This window comes from Dendrobates tinctorius, unplaced genomic scaffold, assembly GCF_039654945.1.
Source record: "Dendrobates tinctorius isolate UK_male_01 unplaced genomic scaffold, ASM3965494v1 ptg000016l, whole genome shotgun sequence".
Lineage (NCBI taxonomy): Eukaryota > Metazoa > Chordata > Amphibia > Anura > Dendrobatidae > Dendrobates > Dendrobates tinctorius.
Window position 1 is genome coordinate 26771021 of NW_027361684.1, and position 19001 is coordinate 26790021.

Genomic DNA, 19001 nt, shown 5'->3' on the forward strand with positions numbered 1-19001 from the left:
AGCCAGCGTGGAACGAGCCCCACTGGCAGTATGGTCGCTGCGCCATGCCCTTAGGATCCCTTCCCTCTTCAGGGAGCTTCCTTCTGTCTCTTTCCTTTCTGCAGCTCCTCCTGACAGGGAGCTGCTTCACACGTCTCTCCACTTTCACTTTCTCCTCATGTTCTCACTGAACTGCACTATCTTCTTCCGCTCTCTTCCTACTAGCTCCACCCACCTCCCAACACCCTTTACTACCTAGGCAGGGTTGAGATCATCCTCCTGTAAGGTACATCCAGGGTGCCCTGGTCCTATAGGATGTGTGTTGGGTGCAGGTGTTAGAGTCCTGGGTGGTGCTCCCTCCTTACTTGAGAGTGGGGTACCACACCTCTGCGTGAGGTGCAGTACCTCTGTGGTGACTGAACCCTCATGGGTGCCACACAGGCAGAGAACCTGATTCCAGCGATGTGTCACTTACTGGGCTGTATTTTGATGTTTCAATTCAATAAGTGTTTTATCAGCAGCAGATTATCACTACAAGAAAACTGGCTTCCTAGACCAGCCAAGCCCCCAGCACCGATTAGCAGCTCTCTATCACTGTACGATGTACACAGAAAGCTGTGATGTGGGCCGGGTTATACCCAGCTCAACAACTGGCCTCTGCTAGAACTGCAGACTTCACATAACATTGCTGCACCCAGGAAGTGACACATTGCTGGAATCAGGGTCTCTGTCCCTACATCATGCTTCTGTCAGATTACATAACAAAAAAACTGCTGACAGATTCTTTTTAAGATAATAGTTTAATTAGCTTCTTTCAATATGCTGTTACTTTTGACAATCTCATGCATTTTGCCAACGGAGAAAAGATCAGAGACAAGAAAACCCGACACAAGATCATAGCATTGGATTACAAAATGATGATTTAAACACAGGATGTAATGTAACAAAATAGGTAAAAATCCAAGGGGATAAATACTTTTGCAAACCACTGTAACTGTACTGTGATGACAAAGTGACAAGTACATACTGTTCACTTTAGCACAATACTTATGTTCTGTACACACTGGAGTCACAGCCTATTCCAGCAGGATTCTGTAGCTCAAGAATAACATGGTCTGTTGTACCCTTGCATTCTGTGAAAATAAAGAGTTCAGACTGCCCTCTTATAAGTCAGTGCGATCTTTCAGGATTTCTTAATAGATGTTGCAAATATTATTCATGTCCCTTGAAGCTATACCCCCACTGTGAACAGAGACTAACCCGTTCGTATTTAGTCCACAAGACACATCTTCCCATAAAGCTGCACCGACCTAATTACAGCAATGTCGTCCTCATAAGCCACCAATATTATCTGTCTTCACCATGTCACACACATTGTGCTGCACACATATACCTTTTCCTGTGAGGCCTAACGACCAGAATAAAGGCGTCCCCCCATCTCATAAAGTCCAAGGATATGCCAGTACATTATGATCAGACGAGTCCTCTGAGACTCTCTATCTGGAGAATAAAGAAGCTGCAACCCTGGTTTAGTGCTGTGCAGCCTTTACTCAGTGTCATCTGTATGGGAAAGAGGCTGGCTGCAGTTCTCTTTAAGGTCAGCTGGCGAGTGGGGGCACTGTTGTATCGTCTTTATTCTCAGGATCGGTGAGGATCCTCGAAAAAAAACTCAACCATCATGAACTGCAACTTGAGTTACATAAAAATTAAACTGGAAAAAAAAAACATACTAAAGCTCTGTTCACACTAACACTTCTCTGTACCTTAAGGGTGTGTGCACACGTTGCGGAATCTGCGGTGGATTTGTCCGCGCAGATTTGTCTAAATCCGCAGGTAAATCCACAGGTCAAAAGACCTGCGGTTTATCTGCAGATTTCCTGCGGTTTAGCCTGTGGTTTTCCCCTGCGGTTTGACACCTGCCATGGAGCAGGTGCCAAACCGCTGCGGAATCTGCATAAAGTGACATGATGCGGATTTAAAACCGCAGCAAATCCGGGAGGAATATTCTGCACCGTGGGCACTGCGGTTTTCATTTTGCATTGCCTTAAATGGTACTGTACACCGCAGCAGAATCCGCAATGTGTGCACACACCCTTAGGCTTTTCCTCCTTTCCCATATTAATAGTGCAGAAAACAATTGGACCCATGCCATAAATAAGGGGTGGGGAACCTCAGGCCCCAGGGCCATTTACGGCCCTCAATGACCTTTTATCAGGCCCCCGAGCAGATTCTCAGGGACTGCATTCTTGGGCAGGGAGCTGTATTTTGATTGCCACAAGCTCATTAATTTCTTCTTGCTCTGCTAGCACACACACGCAGTGTTTACTACTGAACATTTAAGGGCATGCAATGAAAGATTAAGTCATGAAACCAGTGCCAGAGTCAGGATGTACTTTGTGGGCGGAGTTTGTACGGCCCCCCGAAGGATGGTATAAATATTCAAATGGCCCTTGGCAGAAAAAAAGATACCCCACCCCTGCCATAAATGTATCAAAGGCCAATGGAACCGCACTGAAGTCAATAGTGTTCATCAGCGACCTCTGCAGACATCAGATATTTCATCTGTCACACTATCATGGATTTGTTTAAAAGTCGATACCTGCCAGTGTGAAAACAGCCCAAGTGTGAACAGAGTCCACAAGTTCCAAAGTATTTATATTGTTCTTATAAACTACCGGGTATATCTGCTGTGATTTGCATTTGTCTTCTGGGATTCTACAGGGGTTTAAATTATTCTAACAGCAATATTATCTTTGCCTATTCTATCTGTCAACAATACCAGAAAGACAAGAAAAATCCTGACAGTTTAGCAAAAAAAATGTGAGGTTTATCAGGATACGTCTGGATTCTTGGAAAAATGTTGTTTTGTGTCTACAGTTAGTAATAAAACCATGCAAATAAAATAATATATACTGTACATATATAGATAGACAGACAGACAGACAGACAGACAGATAGATAGATAGATAGAAAGATAGATAGATATTTGTAGATGTTAAAAGGAAGTAAAAATCTCTTAACTAACTATGGAATAGTTTTTCTATTACGTTCCAATGATTCCATGCTATAATGAGACATTTCAATAAAATAACGTATAGGATTCTCCAAAATAAGCAAGCAAGTTGTGCACTGTGGGAACAATGAGAGTCACTATAACAAAACCCTCCCTCTGCAGAACTGCACATCAATAACTACTATGGCACAATCCACAAATAAACGCTAACTTTTATTTCCAAAAGGGGAGAACGCATAGACCTAGTATAATGATATATCCCATATAATAGTCCTATATCTATAATAAATATAATTAAACCAACAGACCCCCATTAGGTTTTTATGCCTTTATAATGCCATATATCACAAAAACACTGAATAATGCAATTGGGTTACCTGCAGTCCTATGTAAACTGTGGACTGCATCATATCATAAATGAGAGGCTATCTCTGCATCAGCTAAATAGAATTAGTCACAGGTATAAACATACTGTAAGAAATAAAGAAGACAAGTAGTAAACCCACCAGCCGTAACCGCCGAATGAAACACTGCGTTTTCTTCTAAACATCTGTGCAGTTCTTGCTCCACCGAGCGTCTCTAGCAACGATTTGTGCACTTGAGCTGTTCACAGCCAGGAGAGGAGAGAGGAGCAGTAGGCAAGGAGAGGAGGAGAGCTTTTTCAGATTGGAAGACTACGTAAAGCTGCTTTCGCCGTTTGCCTGAGGTCTTGTGTTTCAAGCTTAGTGGGAAAGTCACTTCTCAGTTTCCTGTGTGGTGCTTCTGCTGCTGACCAACCCTGTGAAGCTCTTAATTCTACTGTCTGAACTTCTTATTATTAAGGAGGAGTTTTGGAGCATGTTTCTTTTTCTTTTTTGTTGTACTGTACGTGCACATTTTTGTATGTACGTGTATTCAATGACTACTGGCAGACATAGACACAAGAGGGACTCTCTGCAAGAACAACACAGTTGTGCTCAAAATTTTTACATACCCCGGCAGAATTTGCCTTTTTTTCAGAGAATATGAATGATAGCACTAAAACGTTTTCTCCACTCATGGTTAGTAGTTGGGTAAAGCCATTTATTGTCAAACTACTGTGTTTTCTCTTTTTAAATCATAGTGACAACCCAAAACATCCAAATGACCCTGATCAAAAGTTCACTTACCCTGGGGATTTTGACCTGATAACGTGCACAGAAGTTGACACAAATGGGTTTGAATGGCTACTAAAGGTAACATCCTCACCTGTGACCAGTTTGCTTGTAATTGGTGTGTGTGCATAAAGGCTAAGTGAGTTTCTGGGATCCAGACAGACTCTTGCATCATTCATCCAGCCACTCACGTTTCTAGATTGTGAGTCATGAGGAAAGCAAAAAAATTGTCAACGGATTAATGGGAAAAGGTAGTTGAGCTGTATAAAACAGGAAAGGGATACAAAAATATATCCAAGGAATTGATAATGCCCGTCAGCAGTGTTCAAACTATGATTAACAAATGGAAAATCAGGGGCTCTGTAAAAGCAAAACCACGGTCAGGTAGACCAACAAAAATGTCATCCACAACTGCCAGGAAACTTGTTCGGGATGCAAAGAAAAACCTGCAAATAACATCAGCTGAAATACAGGACTCTCTTAAAACTAATGGTGTGGCTGTTTCAAGATGTACAATAAGGAGGCACTTGAAGAAAAATGGGCTGCATGGTTGAGTCACCAGAAGAAAGCCATTACTGTGCAAATGCCACAAAGTATCTTGCCTACAATACTTAAAATAGCACAGATACAAGCCTCAAAACATCTGGAACAAGGTAATTTGGAGTGATGAGACCAAAATTGTTGTTGGCCACAACCATAAATGTTGCATTTGGAGAGAGGTCAGCAAGGCCTATGATGAAAGGAACACCATTCCTACTGTAAAGCACAGAGGTGCATCGCTGATATTTTGGGGATGTGTGAGCTACAAAGGCCCAGGAAACTTGATCAAAGTTGAAGGAAAGATGAATGCAGCATGTTACCAGCAAATACTGGAGACAAATTTGCACTCATCAGCCCGGAAGCTGCGTATAGGACGTACTTGGACGTTCCAACATAACAACGATCCAAAACACAAGGCCAAGTCAACCTGTTATTGGCTACAGCAGAACAAAGTGAAGGTTCTGGAGTGGCCATCTCAGTCTCCTGACCTCAATATCACTGAGCCACTCTGGGGAGATCTCAAGAGCACAGTTCATGCTAGACAACCCAGAAATTTACTGGAACTGGAGGCTTTTTGCCAAGAAAAGTGCGCAGCTGTCATGAGCCAGGCTGGGTTTTTGTCTTGTCTCTCCTTTCTTGGTCTGCTCATGTCAGGGGTTAATTTTCCCTGCCTCGTTTCTGTGTCAGGTCTACTTATATCTGTGCTGCAACCTATGTGCAGTGCTAGTTATACTGCTTACCTTCGACGTGTTTAGCTGGCTCTGATGAGTTCTTGATCTGTCTTGCTGCGTTAATCTGACCTGACCCATATTCACTGACCTTTAGACTGTGTTCAGACTACCTGTTTGTGTTCGTCGCTTCGTATCCCCAATGTATTTCATAAGTCCCTGCTTAAATCGTTTGTACCTTCCTCTGCTGGGTCTCCACCTCCTCTGCCTCAAACAGAATATGAAGTTGAACATATTGTTGACTCTCGAATGTTTCGTAGCTCTCTTCAGTACTTGGTACACTGGAGGGGTTACAGTCCGGAGGAGCAATCTTGGGTCCCGGCGCGATCTGTTCATGCTGATCGGTTGGTTCGTGCTTTTCAACAAACATGGCATTGTGGCGCCCCTGAGGCTCAGTCGCCACAGAGGTACTGCACCTTCTCCTAAAGTGTAGTGCCCCACCATCCAGGTAAGGTGGGAACTCCTTGCCACACTCCAACACCTGCATCCCACACACAGGATAGTTCAGCAGGGCCACATTGCAGCTTTAGTCTCAGGGTGTAGCAGAGCGCCTTTTGTGGAACCCTGCTTCATAACACGAGATGTGCTGGGAGGTGGGTGGAGTTAGTATAAAAAGAAGGGGAAAGATAGGATGACAGGGGAGTCTGAGGTCAGTCTCATGACAGTCTGAGAGGGAAGTCTGGGGTGAGCCCCAGAGGTCCCTGGAAGAAGGGATGGAGGAAGGAGTGCTGCAGCTGCCTCAGTGACCTGAGCCAGCTGGCACAGGAAAGGAAGGAGAAGGAGAGAGACGTAGAACTGTAACCTGCATTTCCATAAGAGAGAAAGACAAGTACGGAACGAAGATGAGAGAGAACAGAGGGGAGGAGTGGGTTGGATAGGAACCCTGCCTATAGGTTCTCAGCGCAAGGCCGGGGCCCGGTCCCCGAGGTTGTATGGACACTTATGGTTCTGCAGCAGACACCGGTGGAGTAGTTGGCTGTAAACGCACTACTCCCAACCACGACTTGGGACACAACAGCAAGCTGATAGAGAGCCGGGATTCAGGAGAAGGGAGTCCCCGAAGCAGGCTACAGCTGTCTGTCATACAAGTGAGAGCTCTAGGAACATCTAGAAGGAGGTATTCCAGGGTAACTAAGTACTGGAGTGCTTCACACCACAAGGCGCATTGGCGGAGTCGTTCAGAGAGACACATGTTTGGCGGGTGCTGGTGAGGAGAGTCCTATCTTGCCTGGAGGTTGGCTGGTCCTCTGCCCCGGAGGACACGGTACTGAAGCAGGCACCGGTGTGCACTACGAACTGTGAGTAAAGCTTTGAAACTGCAAGCTCTGGTGTCCTCCATTCATTCTCGCATCAGCACCGCTACATCTGGGTATCAACATCTACACCACTCTGTGCCTCTACTCATCCATTGCACCTACTCTGCCCTGGGACTACAGCTCCACCTGTGGGGAGCTACACCATCTTTGCTGCACCACACCATCAGTCCCAGTGGATCTGCAAGCAGCGTTGGCTTACCATCTTAGTTGCCAAACACCATGGATGGCGTCACGAACTTCCCATATAAACTACAACATCTCAGCCATTGGTATTGGGCGCCCAGGGCCACGGACCGGGTCACCGACACCGCAGCACATCCCCCTGACACCGGCCCGGCACCGAGTACCCCGCTTGCCCTGGGTGTGAGGGCGACCCAGCATCAGTCGAACATCCCTTCAGCGGATATTAACTACTCACAAATGGCACCCTTATAAAATCCAGCTGCTGCAGCATCTCAACGAGTATGACCCAGATCGGTGCACTGAATTTGCAGAATGGGCAAAACAAAAATTGGAACAGGACCCTCAGTTTACACAGAACATTATGTTCAGTGATGAGGCAAATTTTTTGGGATGGGACATTTATATGGATACACCTTAATAAAATCGGAATGGTGACAGTTTTTTTTGCATAGGGTGTCTTGCATTGAAATCTACTGCAATGACCTGGGTTCTGCGCTCACCAGACATCAACACAATTTCTATCTTCTCCTCACGTGTTAACCTCTGCGACATGTCAATGGCTGTAAACAAAGAGAAACTTGTAAATAACTCGTGAAAGAATAAATTTATGTTAAAACCTAGCACACTATTATTTTTCTTGTGAAATTCTCAATAAGTTTGATGTGTCACATGACCCTCTTTCCATTGGAAAAAATAAAGTTGGATCCAAAATGGCCAACTTCATAATGGCCGCCATGGTCACCACCCATCTTGAAAAGTTTCACCCTCCCATATACTAATGTGCCACGAACAGGAAGTTGATATCACCAACTATTCCCATTTTATTTATGTGTATCCATGTACATGGCCCACCCTGTAAAATGTACTATATGTAGAAACATAGTGTGATACTCCTCAATAGTCATTAGTAAATCATTAGTTTTTCATTCAGTTCGTTTGCCACAGATGTATAAAATCCAGCCCCTCACCATGCAGTCTGCTATTACTAACATTTGTGAAAGAATGGCTTATTGAAAAAGAGCTCACTGAATTCTATCATGGTCCTGTAATAGAATGTCCCCATTGTAACAAACAGTTCGTAAAATCTCTTCCCTTTTTAATATTCAATTATTAACTGGGTGACATTATTGAAAAGCAGAAGCATTTACAGTAGGAACCAATGTAACTCAGCCAAGAAGTGGCAGACCACAGAGTGGAAAAAGTTGCCAAAGCTAAACTAGTCCAACAACTGCAGAGCTCCAAACCTCCATAATAGCAGCAGAAAAGCTATCTGCTGTCAGCTTCATGTCATGGGTTTCCATTGACAAGCAGCTGCAAGCAAGTCTGATATCAAAAAGCACAGTGTTAGGCATCAGATGAAATGCTGAAAATAAAACTTGTTGCCATTGGACTCTGCAGTAGTGAAACCTGTTTTTGGAATGACAAATCACTCTATCTGGCAATTTGGGCAAAGCTATTTTCTCTTCAAGCATTGTTGGATGATTTTGGTTTGGAAGAACATGGCTGGTCTACACAGAGTCTTGACTTAAATCCCACCATACACCATGGGATACAACAAAACTGAGAATATCTTAGCTAACATCAGTGTTTGACTTCATAAATGCTCTTCTGGATGAATGGGTAAAATATTCCCACAAACTCCTTCAAAATCTTCTAGAAAGTCTTCCCAGAAGAGTGGAAGCTGTTAAAGCTGTAAAACTAGGGACCGACTCCATATTAATGGCCGTGCGTTTAGAATTACACCTTATGTCATCGCATAGAGGTGTGATTTGTAAGTGTCACAATTGTTTTACCATTAAACACATGTAATAAATGTCTGTTAATCCAAAAGGTCGTCAGGGGAACATTCTAAGAATACCAAAGGCTCTTCCTCAAAGAGAGGTCCACAACTCCACATTACATTGACCAACCAGAAGATATATTTTTTCTGATTCCTTTATTCCCTTCACCCCTGCGCCTGCTTTCACCTTCATGACCAAGCAAAAGTTTACCATTCTGACCATTGTCACTTTATGTGGTAATAACTCTGGAACACTTCACATTATTCCACTGATATTGAGTCTGTTTTTTGTGACATATTGTACTTCATGATAGTGGTAAAATTAGTACAATATGACTTGCGGTTATTTGGTACAATTTTCAAACTTTTAAATCTTATGTCCTTAAACCAGAGAGTTGTGTCACACAAAGCAGTTAATAACATTTACCACATGTCTACTTTACATCTGCATATTTTTTTTAAATATTATTTTTTTTTTGTTAGGAAGTTAGAAGGGTTAAAAATTGATCAGCAATTTCTCATTTTTCCCACAAAATTTACAAAACCATTTTTTTAGGGACCACCTTACACTTGAAGGGACTTTTTGGGGGCCTAAATGACAGAAAACACCGTTCTAAAAACTTCACCCCTCATAGTGCTCAAAATCACATTCAATAAGTTTATTAACTCTTCTGGTGCTTCACAGGAATTAATGCAGAGCGCTAGAAAAAAATAACATTTTACTTTTTTTCACAAAAATCTTATTTTAGCCCCAAATTTAAAATTTTTACAAGGGTAACAGAAGAAAATGAACCCCAAAACTTGTTATGCAATTTCTCCTGAGTACGCCGATACCCCATATATGTGGGAAAACTACTGCATGGGCACATGGCAGGGCTCGGAAGGCAAAGCGCACGGTTTGACTTTTTCAATGCAAAGATAGCTGGAATCGAGGTCGGACACCATGTTGCCTTTTCAGAACCTCTGATGTCTCTAAACAGTGGAAACCCCCCACAAGTCACTCCATTTTGGAAACTAGACCCCTCAAGGAATTTATCTAGATGTGGTAAGCATCTTGAACCTCCAGGTACTTCATAGAAGTTTATAACATAGAGCCATGAAAATAAAGAAAATCGCATCGTTTTGGAACGCAGACTTTAATGGAATAGTTTGCAGATGTCATTATGTGTTTAAAAAGTCTCTGATGTTCCTAAACACTGGAAACTCCCACATGTGACTCCATTTTGGAAACTAAACTCTTCAAGGAATTTTTCTTGATGTGTGGTGAGCATCTTGAACCTACAGGTGCTTCACAGAATTTTACAATGCGGAACTGTGAAAATGAAAAAAAAAATATTTCCCCACAAAAATATTCTTTTAGCCCCAAACTTTTTAATTCTCACAAGGATAGCAGGAGAAAATGACCCCAAAAATTTGTTGTGCAATTTCTCATAAGTGACCCCATTTTACAAACTACACCTTTCCATTAATTCAGTGCAATGATTATATTGACACCACAAGTGTGTCACTAAATTTTATACCACTAAAAGGACAACAAATATTTGTTACACAAATTCTGCTGAGCGTAGAAATAACCCATATGTGGCTGTATAGTAGTGCTTAGCCACACGGCAAGACTCGTGAGGGACGGAGAACTATTTGACTCCTGGAGTGCAGGTTTTCCTAGAATAGTTTGCGGACTCCATATACAGAGCTGCTAAGGGATAGAAGAGCAGTATACCCCCTCAAGTGATCCAATTTGGAAATAATACCCCTTTATGAATTTATCTACAGGTGTAGTGATTTTTTTTTACTCCATGGGTGTTTTCCAGACACAAGCAGTAATGAATGTTGCTGAGTGAAAATTGCAAATCGGCTATTGCAGTGCCTGGTACGTTGTAGTGCCTAGTATGTTGTAATGCCCAGATGATGCTTTTGGAGACATGTACCCATAAGTTAGGCAGGCTCTCATTGCTACAAAAATGCCAAACGTGGACACTAAATGTGGTTTAGGCACACTGTGGGGCTCAGAAAGGAGCGGGGCTTTTGAATTTAGGAGTGTAGAGTTTGTTGAATTTATTTTGGCCATAGTGCTTTTCCAAAGACTTTGTGCTACCAGTAATGTGGAAGCCCCTATATTTCTGCTAACAGATGACAGACCTGAGTGGAGACTTGTTTTTTTGTGGATTGAATTGAAGCTTTTATTGGCCACATTTTACATAAAGTTTGGTATTACTTTTATCCTGCGCTTTACGCTAAGCACTTACATCAGGGTTTTCATCTAAATCTCAGAATGATGTAATTGAGATAACATACCCGACTGGTCCATTCACTATAATGAGTCAGCAGAGTTACTTTGGACTCTGTCTGGCCTCTGTCCAGTGGTGTTCTTCTTTTCAGAAGTGCACAAAACTGTGGCGGACCGTGCTTTTATGCACGCCTAAAAAGACGGACACAGCCGGATCATAGGCCAGAAAATGTCCAAAGTGACTCCATCTGCCTCATTAAAGGACATCTTCCACTAGAGGTTCCATCTGAATCATGTATTTCAGAGTTTTATATGGAAACCCCGATGTAAGCACTCAAGTTAGAGCGCAGGATAAATGTGAGCCGAGCCTTACTGCAATCTTTGGGAGGCAGAATGAACAAATCATCAGCAGGTCTAGAACTAGTTTTATTTATTTTTTACGCCATTCCTCGTGTAGTTGGCCCTAGACGTTCTGAAGTAACAGCTGCTTTTATACCAGTGAGTCAGCTGAAGTGTGAGATGCTGTAATTTGCACCATCTTGGGTATTTTGCTGGGACAGTTTTGACACACTGTTTTACCCTCACTCTTTGTTGTCTGAGCATTATGCCCATGTTGAAAAGAGCTGGCATTTGGTGGGATGATCTCTGGTCCATGCGGTTTCAGTTAGCTTACCAAGGCACCCGCTGACCCGCCTGTGTGTCCACACAGACAATCGAGGAAGCTCATGCCTCCAATATGGCTGCTTCCACTCTTGACAGCTTACCAGGTATCTAACCTTCTACAATTCTACAAGAAAATCTGTCAATCAGGCTTTATACATTAGATCTGGAAAATATTTAAGTAGTTTTCCACCCACATGTAAATAATAAATCAAATATACATTAACCCCAATATCTCCACATAATGGAGTGTAAATAACCAAACAATGCATAAAAAGAGGTTTAGGAAGCCATAAGTAAGAAAAACTTAATAAAAAAAAGAATAAAGAGCAATGTCAGAATAATAAAACTGATGGCAAAATATAATCACAACAATGTTACCGCACAAGACCTAAGTGATATTGTACATGGCCTGACAATAAGCTCTGATAGCATATAACCCCAAAGCAGAGACCATGAAAAATAAATTGTTTTGGAAACAGGATCCTAATAAATGTAAGATGCTCTATCAAAAGGTGTCAATATAAATTCAATTTGGTCAACAGATTGAAAGACCTGGGCAATGTTCTTCTCATTCCTGGAGAGGTTTGTGAAGATAATAAATCACTGGTAATTTAAAATTTATTGTAGTTTAACAAAAAAGAAATAAAGAAAATTTTAAAAGAGAAAACCAGAGGTTTTGCAACTGTTCTATTCATCTGAATAGAGATTGTAGAAACCCTATTCATATGTACTGGCCATATCCCTATGAGAGAAGGAAAGTCAGTTAATTAACAAGATTCTAAATGTCAGCATACTCTGTAGAGCAAAGTCAGCCAAATCCACTGAGTTTGGATGAGCAGAAGGAATATCTTATGTATATGAGGACCACTCCACTCTGTCAACAGTAAAGTAAAAAAAAAGATAGGGCATGATGATTTCCACATTTGATCCTGAGGTGATCTTGAGGTGCTTGGTAGCGGCTTACTCTCCTTTCAGCATTCATAACACTGGCCAGACTGAGGTATGAGCACCTTTTAAATGGAATCTGTCAGCAGCTTTTTGCTATGCAATCTGAAGACAGTATTCTGTAGGAGTTAAAATACAGAATTCAGCAATGCCTCTCTTATCAAGCTCTATGCTTTTGTTTGCTTACTATGATTACTTTAGCACCAGGAGCTTATGACTGCTGGTCTACAGCAGCCTGTGCCTGGTACTCCAACACGCCCCCTTCTATGATAAGCAGCTGACTGTTTATGTGTATTATATATACAGAGCATGATGTGGCCGGGGTTAGCTTTCTCAGCTCTGCTGCATTGCTAAATCTAAAAACTTTGATTGTGCCAGAACTCCTACGCCCAGTAAACTAATAAATACCTCATTAGATTCAGGGTGTCTTTGTCTACATTATGCTCCTCTCAGATGAGATAGCAAAAACCTGACAGATTGTCTTTAAAAAAAATCAATAGAAACAAAAGAATAAATTCTGAAATACTCAACATCTTAAGGGATAAACACCCTAAATATGATAATTGTAACTAACCAACACATTTTGCATTGGAACGGGCTACCTTATTTTGCTAGATAAAAGTATCAGTAGTGTTAATGTCTTTCCAAGCTAAATACTCAATTACATGGAAAATTACTAGAACCATAAAATTTACTCATTTAGGCACATTTCTTAAAAAATGTTATTCAATGGGGTAGTGCTGATGCACGATTTTTTTCACTGACAGATTCTGCATTCAATTCGACATTAGATGCCACCCCCTTTCAAGTCTACGGGTGCATGGAAAATATTGGACTGCACTCGGATGACCTCCAAGTAGTATAATTTCCATGGACTCATAGAATGGAGAAGATGGAGATATTTTGTTCTCCATCTTCAAGTCACAGTGTTCTATGCTTCTCTCATCTGAGAGAATCGGACCACACTAGGCTGACACTGTGATCAAATTTGGATCAGAGTTTGATTGGAGTGTCATTACCATAATTGATCCGATTTTCTGGGAAGGCAGAATCTACAGCTGTCTGACACTAGCTTTAAAATAAGTATAGATTATGCCAAAATAAATAAAACTAAGGTTATGTTCATACTTTACATTTTATGTCAGGTTTTTGTTGTGTTTTGATGGCCAAAGTAGCGCAAAATGCTTTGCTTGAGTTAGCTTACAAGCAGTAGGGATAGCTTATACTAATACCTCGTGGCCAATCTCCATTCTTAGGCTGTATTTACACATCCATGTGTTAAACGTCACAGAGAAATGGAAAGATTTCTTTTCATATGTCATCCAAGATGCATCTGTAATTTTTCCCTTTTTTTTATGAGACACTAGATGTTGGCCTGATTCTAAAGCATCGGGTACTTTAGAATACGGCCAGAGTGACGTCATCAGCGGTATTTCACGCAAAGCATTACTGGGACAGGAAGGTGCCGGGCGCGTGGTGAGAGGAGGGAACGAGTCCGGGGGCTGTTGGATGGTGAGTATATCACTATTTTTTATTTTAATTCTATTTTTTACATATGCTCACCTTCCGACGGCCCCCGGACTCTGTCCCTCCTCTCCATGCTCCCGGCATCTTCTGTTCCCAGTAATGCTTTGCGCCAAAGACCGCTGCTGACGTCATTCTCGCGAGAGCGCGACATCATCAGCGGTCTTTGGCGCAAAGCATTACTGGGAACGGAAAATGCCGGGAGCGTGGAGAGGAGAGAAAGAGTCCAGAGGCCGTCGGAAGGTGAGTATATCACTCTTTTTTATTTTAATTCTATTTTTTACAGGTTGATGGTACCCAGGGTCCGGAGGAGTCTCCTCTCCTCCGGACCCTGGGTACCGGCTAGCACCGGTCATTTCCCGGCTGTGTCGCCGCTGAGGTGCGTGTGGCTGGAGATGACTCACGGTAGTGGTGGCGTGCATCCTTTGAATTCCGGACTGCGCCTGCGCACTGCGCCTGTCGCTGATTGGTCGCGGCCTAGTGGCCGCGACCAATCAGTGACGCGAGATTTCGGTTACAGACAGACAGAATAAGATGATTATATATATAGATGAAGACTGTTTGAACTTTTTTTATCTATTGACTGTTAGAAATTGATCAGTTAAAAACAATTAAACTCGGATTAAATCAAACATTGACCGGTAGAATCACTTAGGCAATTTTGACTGATCACTGACACTCGAATAAATAACAAACATAGCTGTGAATTTGAGCAGACGATTCAGTCAGCAAAAATACTTGGTCATGTGAGCAGCCCTGTAGGCTGTAAGAGGTATGAGTGCTATCCGTGGAAAACACAAATAAAACTTGTACAAGAAAAAAATCATGTCTCAATTAGCTCTTATATGAGGTGCAATTTTTAATATGTATACATGACAGAAGGTAAGAGTAGGAAAATTAATGCAGATCACAGAGAAGCCAGTGAGGAGTGGAAAGAAAATGCATGGTGCCTACAGTGAAACATAGTGGTGGCAGTGTCTTTATGTGGGTCTGCATGAGTGCTGCTGGTGTTGGTGAGATATATTTCATTGATGGAATCATGAATTCACAGATGTACTGCTCTATATTGAAACAGAAGATGCTACCATCACTATGTGCCCTTGGTAGACATGTCCTTTTCCAACAAGACAGTGATCTAAAAAAAACATCTAGGCCTGTGTTGCATTTCTGAAGAACAGGTGAAAGTGATTCAGTGGTCATCTCTTGATCTGAACACAACCGAACACCTATGGGGAATTCTAAAGAGATATGTTGATTACCTCTCCTCGTCGAGCAACCAGGCTCTGAAACAGGTCATTCTTGAAGAATGGAAGAAGATAGATATTGTAAACTATCGCCAACTTGTTCATTCACAGCCTAAATGATCTGTACTTAAAACTCTTGGAGGTCATATAAAATAATGTTTGATGTGCAGTGTATTTATTTTTGTATTGAAAGTTACATTATTAACCATACTTTCATCATATACTGTATATATATATATATATAGTTAGGCATTGGGTTTCTTCCTCTGCACAGGAGGAATCCCAAGCCTTGCCTTCTGCGGTCTCTCATCCAGTCTCAACCGCAGAGGGAGCTGCTCAGCAGAGAGGCCGATCCCGGCGTCTTGCTCAGGCTAGTACTGTCAGTTTGGTTGCTACTGCCACCACTGGTTCAGTGATAGCAATCCGCACTAGCCAGCAACAAGCAGTTCCTGGGACTAAGTCATTCTTTCAGCCTACTGAGCATGCCTGTGGGATGACCTCTCTTTTTAATTCAGAGGTCACATGCTCAGGTCCTATTGCTCCTTCGATTGGACCTCTGGGAAGGTCCCGAAAGGCTGCTACTAAAAAAGGTTTGCATGGCCGCCCGGCCATGCGCTAGTATAGACCATATGGAGTGAGAGTTGTATGCATGTATGAATGTCTCAGGTGAATGACTCATTATGAAACCCCTACCCTTGGTACGCATGTGTTGTTCAGCTTTGCCAGTTAGTGCCTACGCTGTTAGTGCAGGTAGGAGGCTGAGTCAGGGACTAGCTTCAAGTAGTGACTTTGCCTGTGCGTAACTGTGCATTTGGTCTGCACTCCATTGTAGCGTTCGCAGGTGTTTTGCCGTGCGCTTAGTGGGTCTAAATAGGCTCTTACCCCACGTCCTTGGGGCAGAGTCTTGTGACTGTACACTAGTGCTGACTCAGCTGTGCCCTGTGACAGTCAACAGGGTACGGCATCTGTGTTCTGTGGTTCCGTGGCTCTGTGAAGCAACAGAATCAGTTGCTACTACACACTGGGTGGCGTTTATCCCACATGTGTTCAGTGCGATACCATTTTGTGTCCGCCATTACTGAGCAGAAGTTAACATCTCTGCATGGTGGACCCCGGGCTGCGAATGCACCTTATTTCCATCCTATTATTATTTAACATAGTAACATAGTTATTAAGGTTGATGGAAGACTTGAAGTCCATCTAGTTCCACCCATATCCTATCCTAACTTGCCCTAACATGTTGATCCAGAGGAAGGCAAAAAAAAAACCCATGTGGCAAACAGTAAGCTTCACATTGGGGAAAAAAATTCCTTCCTGACTCCACATACGGCAATCAGACTAGCTCCCTGGATCAACGCAATATTAAGGAAACTAGTGTATATACCCTGTAATATTATACTTTTCAAGAAAGGCATCCAGTCCCGTCTTAAATTTTACTAGGGAATCACTCATTACAACCTTCTTTCCTCCAGACGTAGAGGATGCCCCCTTGTCCCCGTCACAGGTCTAAGAGTAAAAAGATCATTAGAAAGGTCTTTGTACTGTCTCCGCATATATTTATACATTGTAATAAGATCACCTCTAAGCCTTCGATTTTTCAAACTAAATAACCCCAAGTGTAATAACCTGTCTTAGTATTGCAGATCCCCCAATTCCCTAATAACCTTGGCCACTCATCTCTGCACCCGCTCCAGTTCAGCTATGTCTTTCTTATACACCGGAGACCAGAACTGTACGCAGTATTCTAAGTGTGGTCGCACTAGTGACTTATATAGAGGTAAAATTATGTTCTCCTCATGAGCATCTATGCCTCTTTTAATGCATCCCATTATTTTATTTGCCTTTGCAGCAGCTGCCTGACACTGGCCACTAAATATGAGTTTGTCATCCACACATACACCAAGGTCTTTTTCATTGGCAGTTTTGCCCAGTGTTTTACAATTAAGCACATAATTATACATCTTGTTCGTTCTACCCAAGTGCATGACCTTACATTTATCCCCATTAAAGCTCATTTGCAATATATCAGTCCAAGCTCCTAGTTTACATAAATCCCCCTGTAATATAAAATTGTCCTCCTCTGTATTGATTACCCTGCAGAGTTTAGTGTCATCTGCAAATATTGAAATTCTACTCTCTATGCCCCCTACAAGGTCATTAATAAATATGTTAAAAAGAAGCGGGCCCAATACTGACCCCTGTGATACCCCACTGCTAACCGTGACCCAGTCCGAGTGTGCTCCATTAATAACCACCCTTTGTTTCCTATCCCTGAGCCAGCTCTTAACCCACTTACACATATCTTCCCCTATCCCCATTGTTCTCATTTTATGTATCAAGCTTTTGTGTGGCACCGTATCAAAAGCTTTTGAAAAGTCCATGTACACCATGTCCACTGCATTCCCTTGGTCCAGTCTGGAACTTACCTCTTCATAAAAGCTTATCAGATTAGTCTGACAGGAATGGTCCCTTGTAAACCCATGTTGATATTGGGTCATGAGGTTATTCTTCTTCAGATACTCCAGTATATTATCTCTTAGAAAACCCTCCAGGATTTTACCCACAGTTGAGGTTAAACTTACTGGCCTATAATTTCCAAGTTCAGTTTTTGTCCCCTTTTTGAATATTGGCACCACATTTGCCATACACCAGTCCTGTGGTACAGACCCTGTTATTATGGAATCTTTAAAGATTAAAAATAATGGTCTATCTATGACTGTACTTAATTCCTGCAGTACTTGGGGGTGTATCCCATCCGGGCCCGGGGATTTGTCAATTTTAGTGATTTTTAGACACCGCCATACTTCCTGCTGGGTTAAGCAGGTGACATTTAATGGAGAATTTTTATCACTGATCATTAGAGTTGAGCGATACCATCCGATACTTCAAAGTATCGTATCGGATGGTATCGGCCGATCTTTAAAAAGAGTATCGGTATCGCCGATTCCGATACCGGAAGTCCCATTCAAGTCTATGGGACTTCCGGTATCGGAATAAGAAAAACCCTTTCCTGCCCTTGTACAGCCTCTCTGGGGTCTGTACGGGCCTTTCGGGGGGCTGTGCCGGCCTGCCAGGGGGTCTGTGCAGGCTCCGGTGGTCTGTGCCGGCCTGCCGGTGGTCTGTGCAGGCTCCGGGGGGGCTGTGCCGGCCTGCCGGGGGGCTGTGCCGGCCTGCCGGGGGGCTGTGCCGGCCTGCCGGGGGGCTGTGCAGGCTCCGGGGGGCTGTGCCGGCCTGCCGGGGGGCTGTGCCGGCCTGCCGGGGCGCTGTGCCGGCCTGCCGGGGGGCTGTGCCGGCCTGCCGGGGGGCTGTGCCGGCCTGCCGGTGGTCTGTGCAGGCTCCGGGGGTCTGTGCAGGCATCGTCCGATGGGACTACAAGTCCCATCGGGCGATGCCTGCTACCATGACAGTGATTGACACATTAGCCAATGATGGGACAGTAGTAGTCCCATCATCCGGCTAATGTGTTAAATGTAAAAAAAAAAAAAAAAAAAAAAAAAAAATTACATGCTACATACATACAACATGCATACTACATACATGCTACATTCATACTACATACTACATACATGCTACATTCATACTACATGCAACATACATACTACATATATACTACATACATACTACATGCTACATACATACTACATATATACTACATGCATGCTACATACATACTGCATGCATGCTACATACATACTACATGCTACATATATACTACATGCATGCTAC

At 42.8% G+C, this 19001-nt stretch overlaps 1 protein-coding gene across 2 annotated transcripts in view; it reads right to left on the bottom strand.

Moving 5' to 3' along the window:
* RAP1GAP2 (RAP1 GTPase activating protein 2) overlaps positions 1–19001 on the bottom strand; it is a 1085931-nt gene that overhangs the window by 876344 nt on the left and 190586 nt on the right. The window contains exon 1 of one of the 2 annotated variants that reach the window (XM_073565585.1): positions 3499–3638. The exons of the other annotated variant lie outside the window; for it this stretch is intronic. Within the exon in view, the coding sequence (XP_073421686.1) occupies positions 3499–3542 (44 nt within the window). The 5' untranslated portion in view covers positions 3543–3638. Of the gene's footprint in view, positions 1–3498; positions 3639–19001 lie in introns of those variants that run through there. 2 annotated transcript variants of the gene reach the window in all.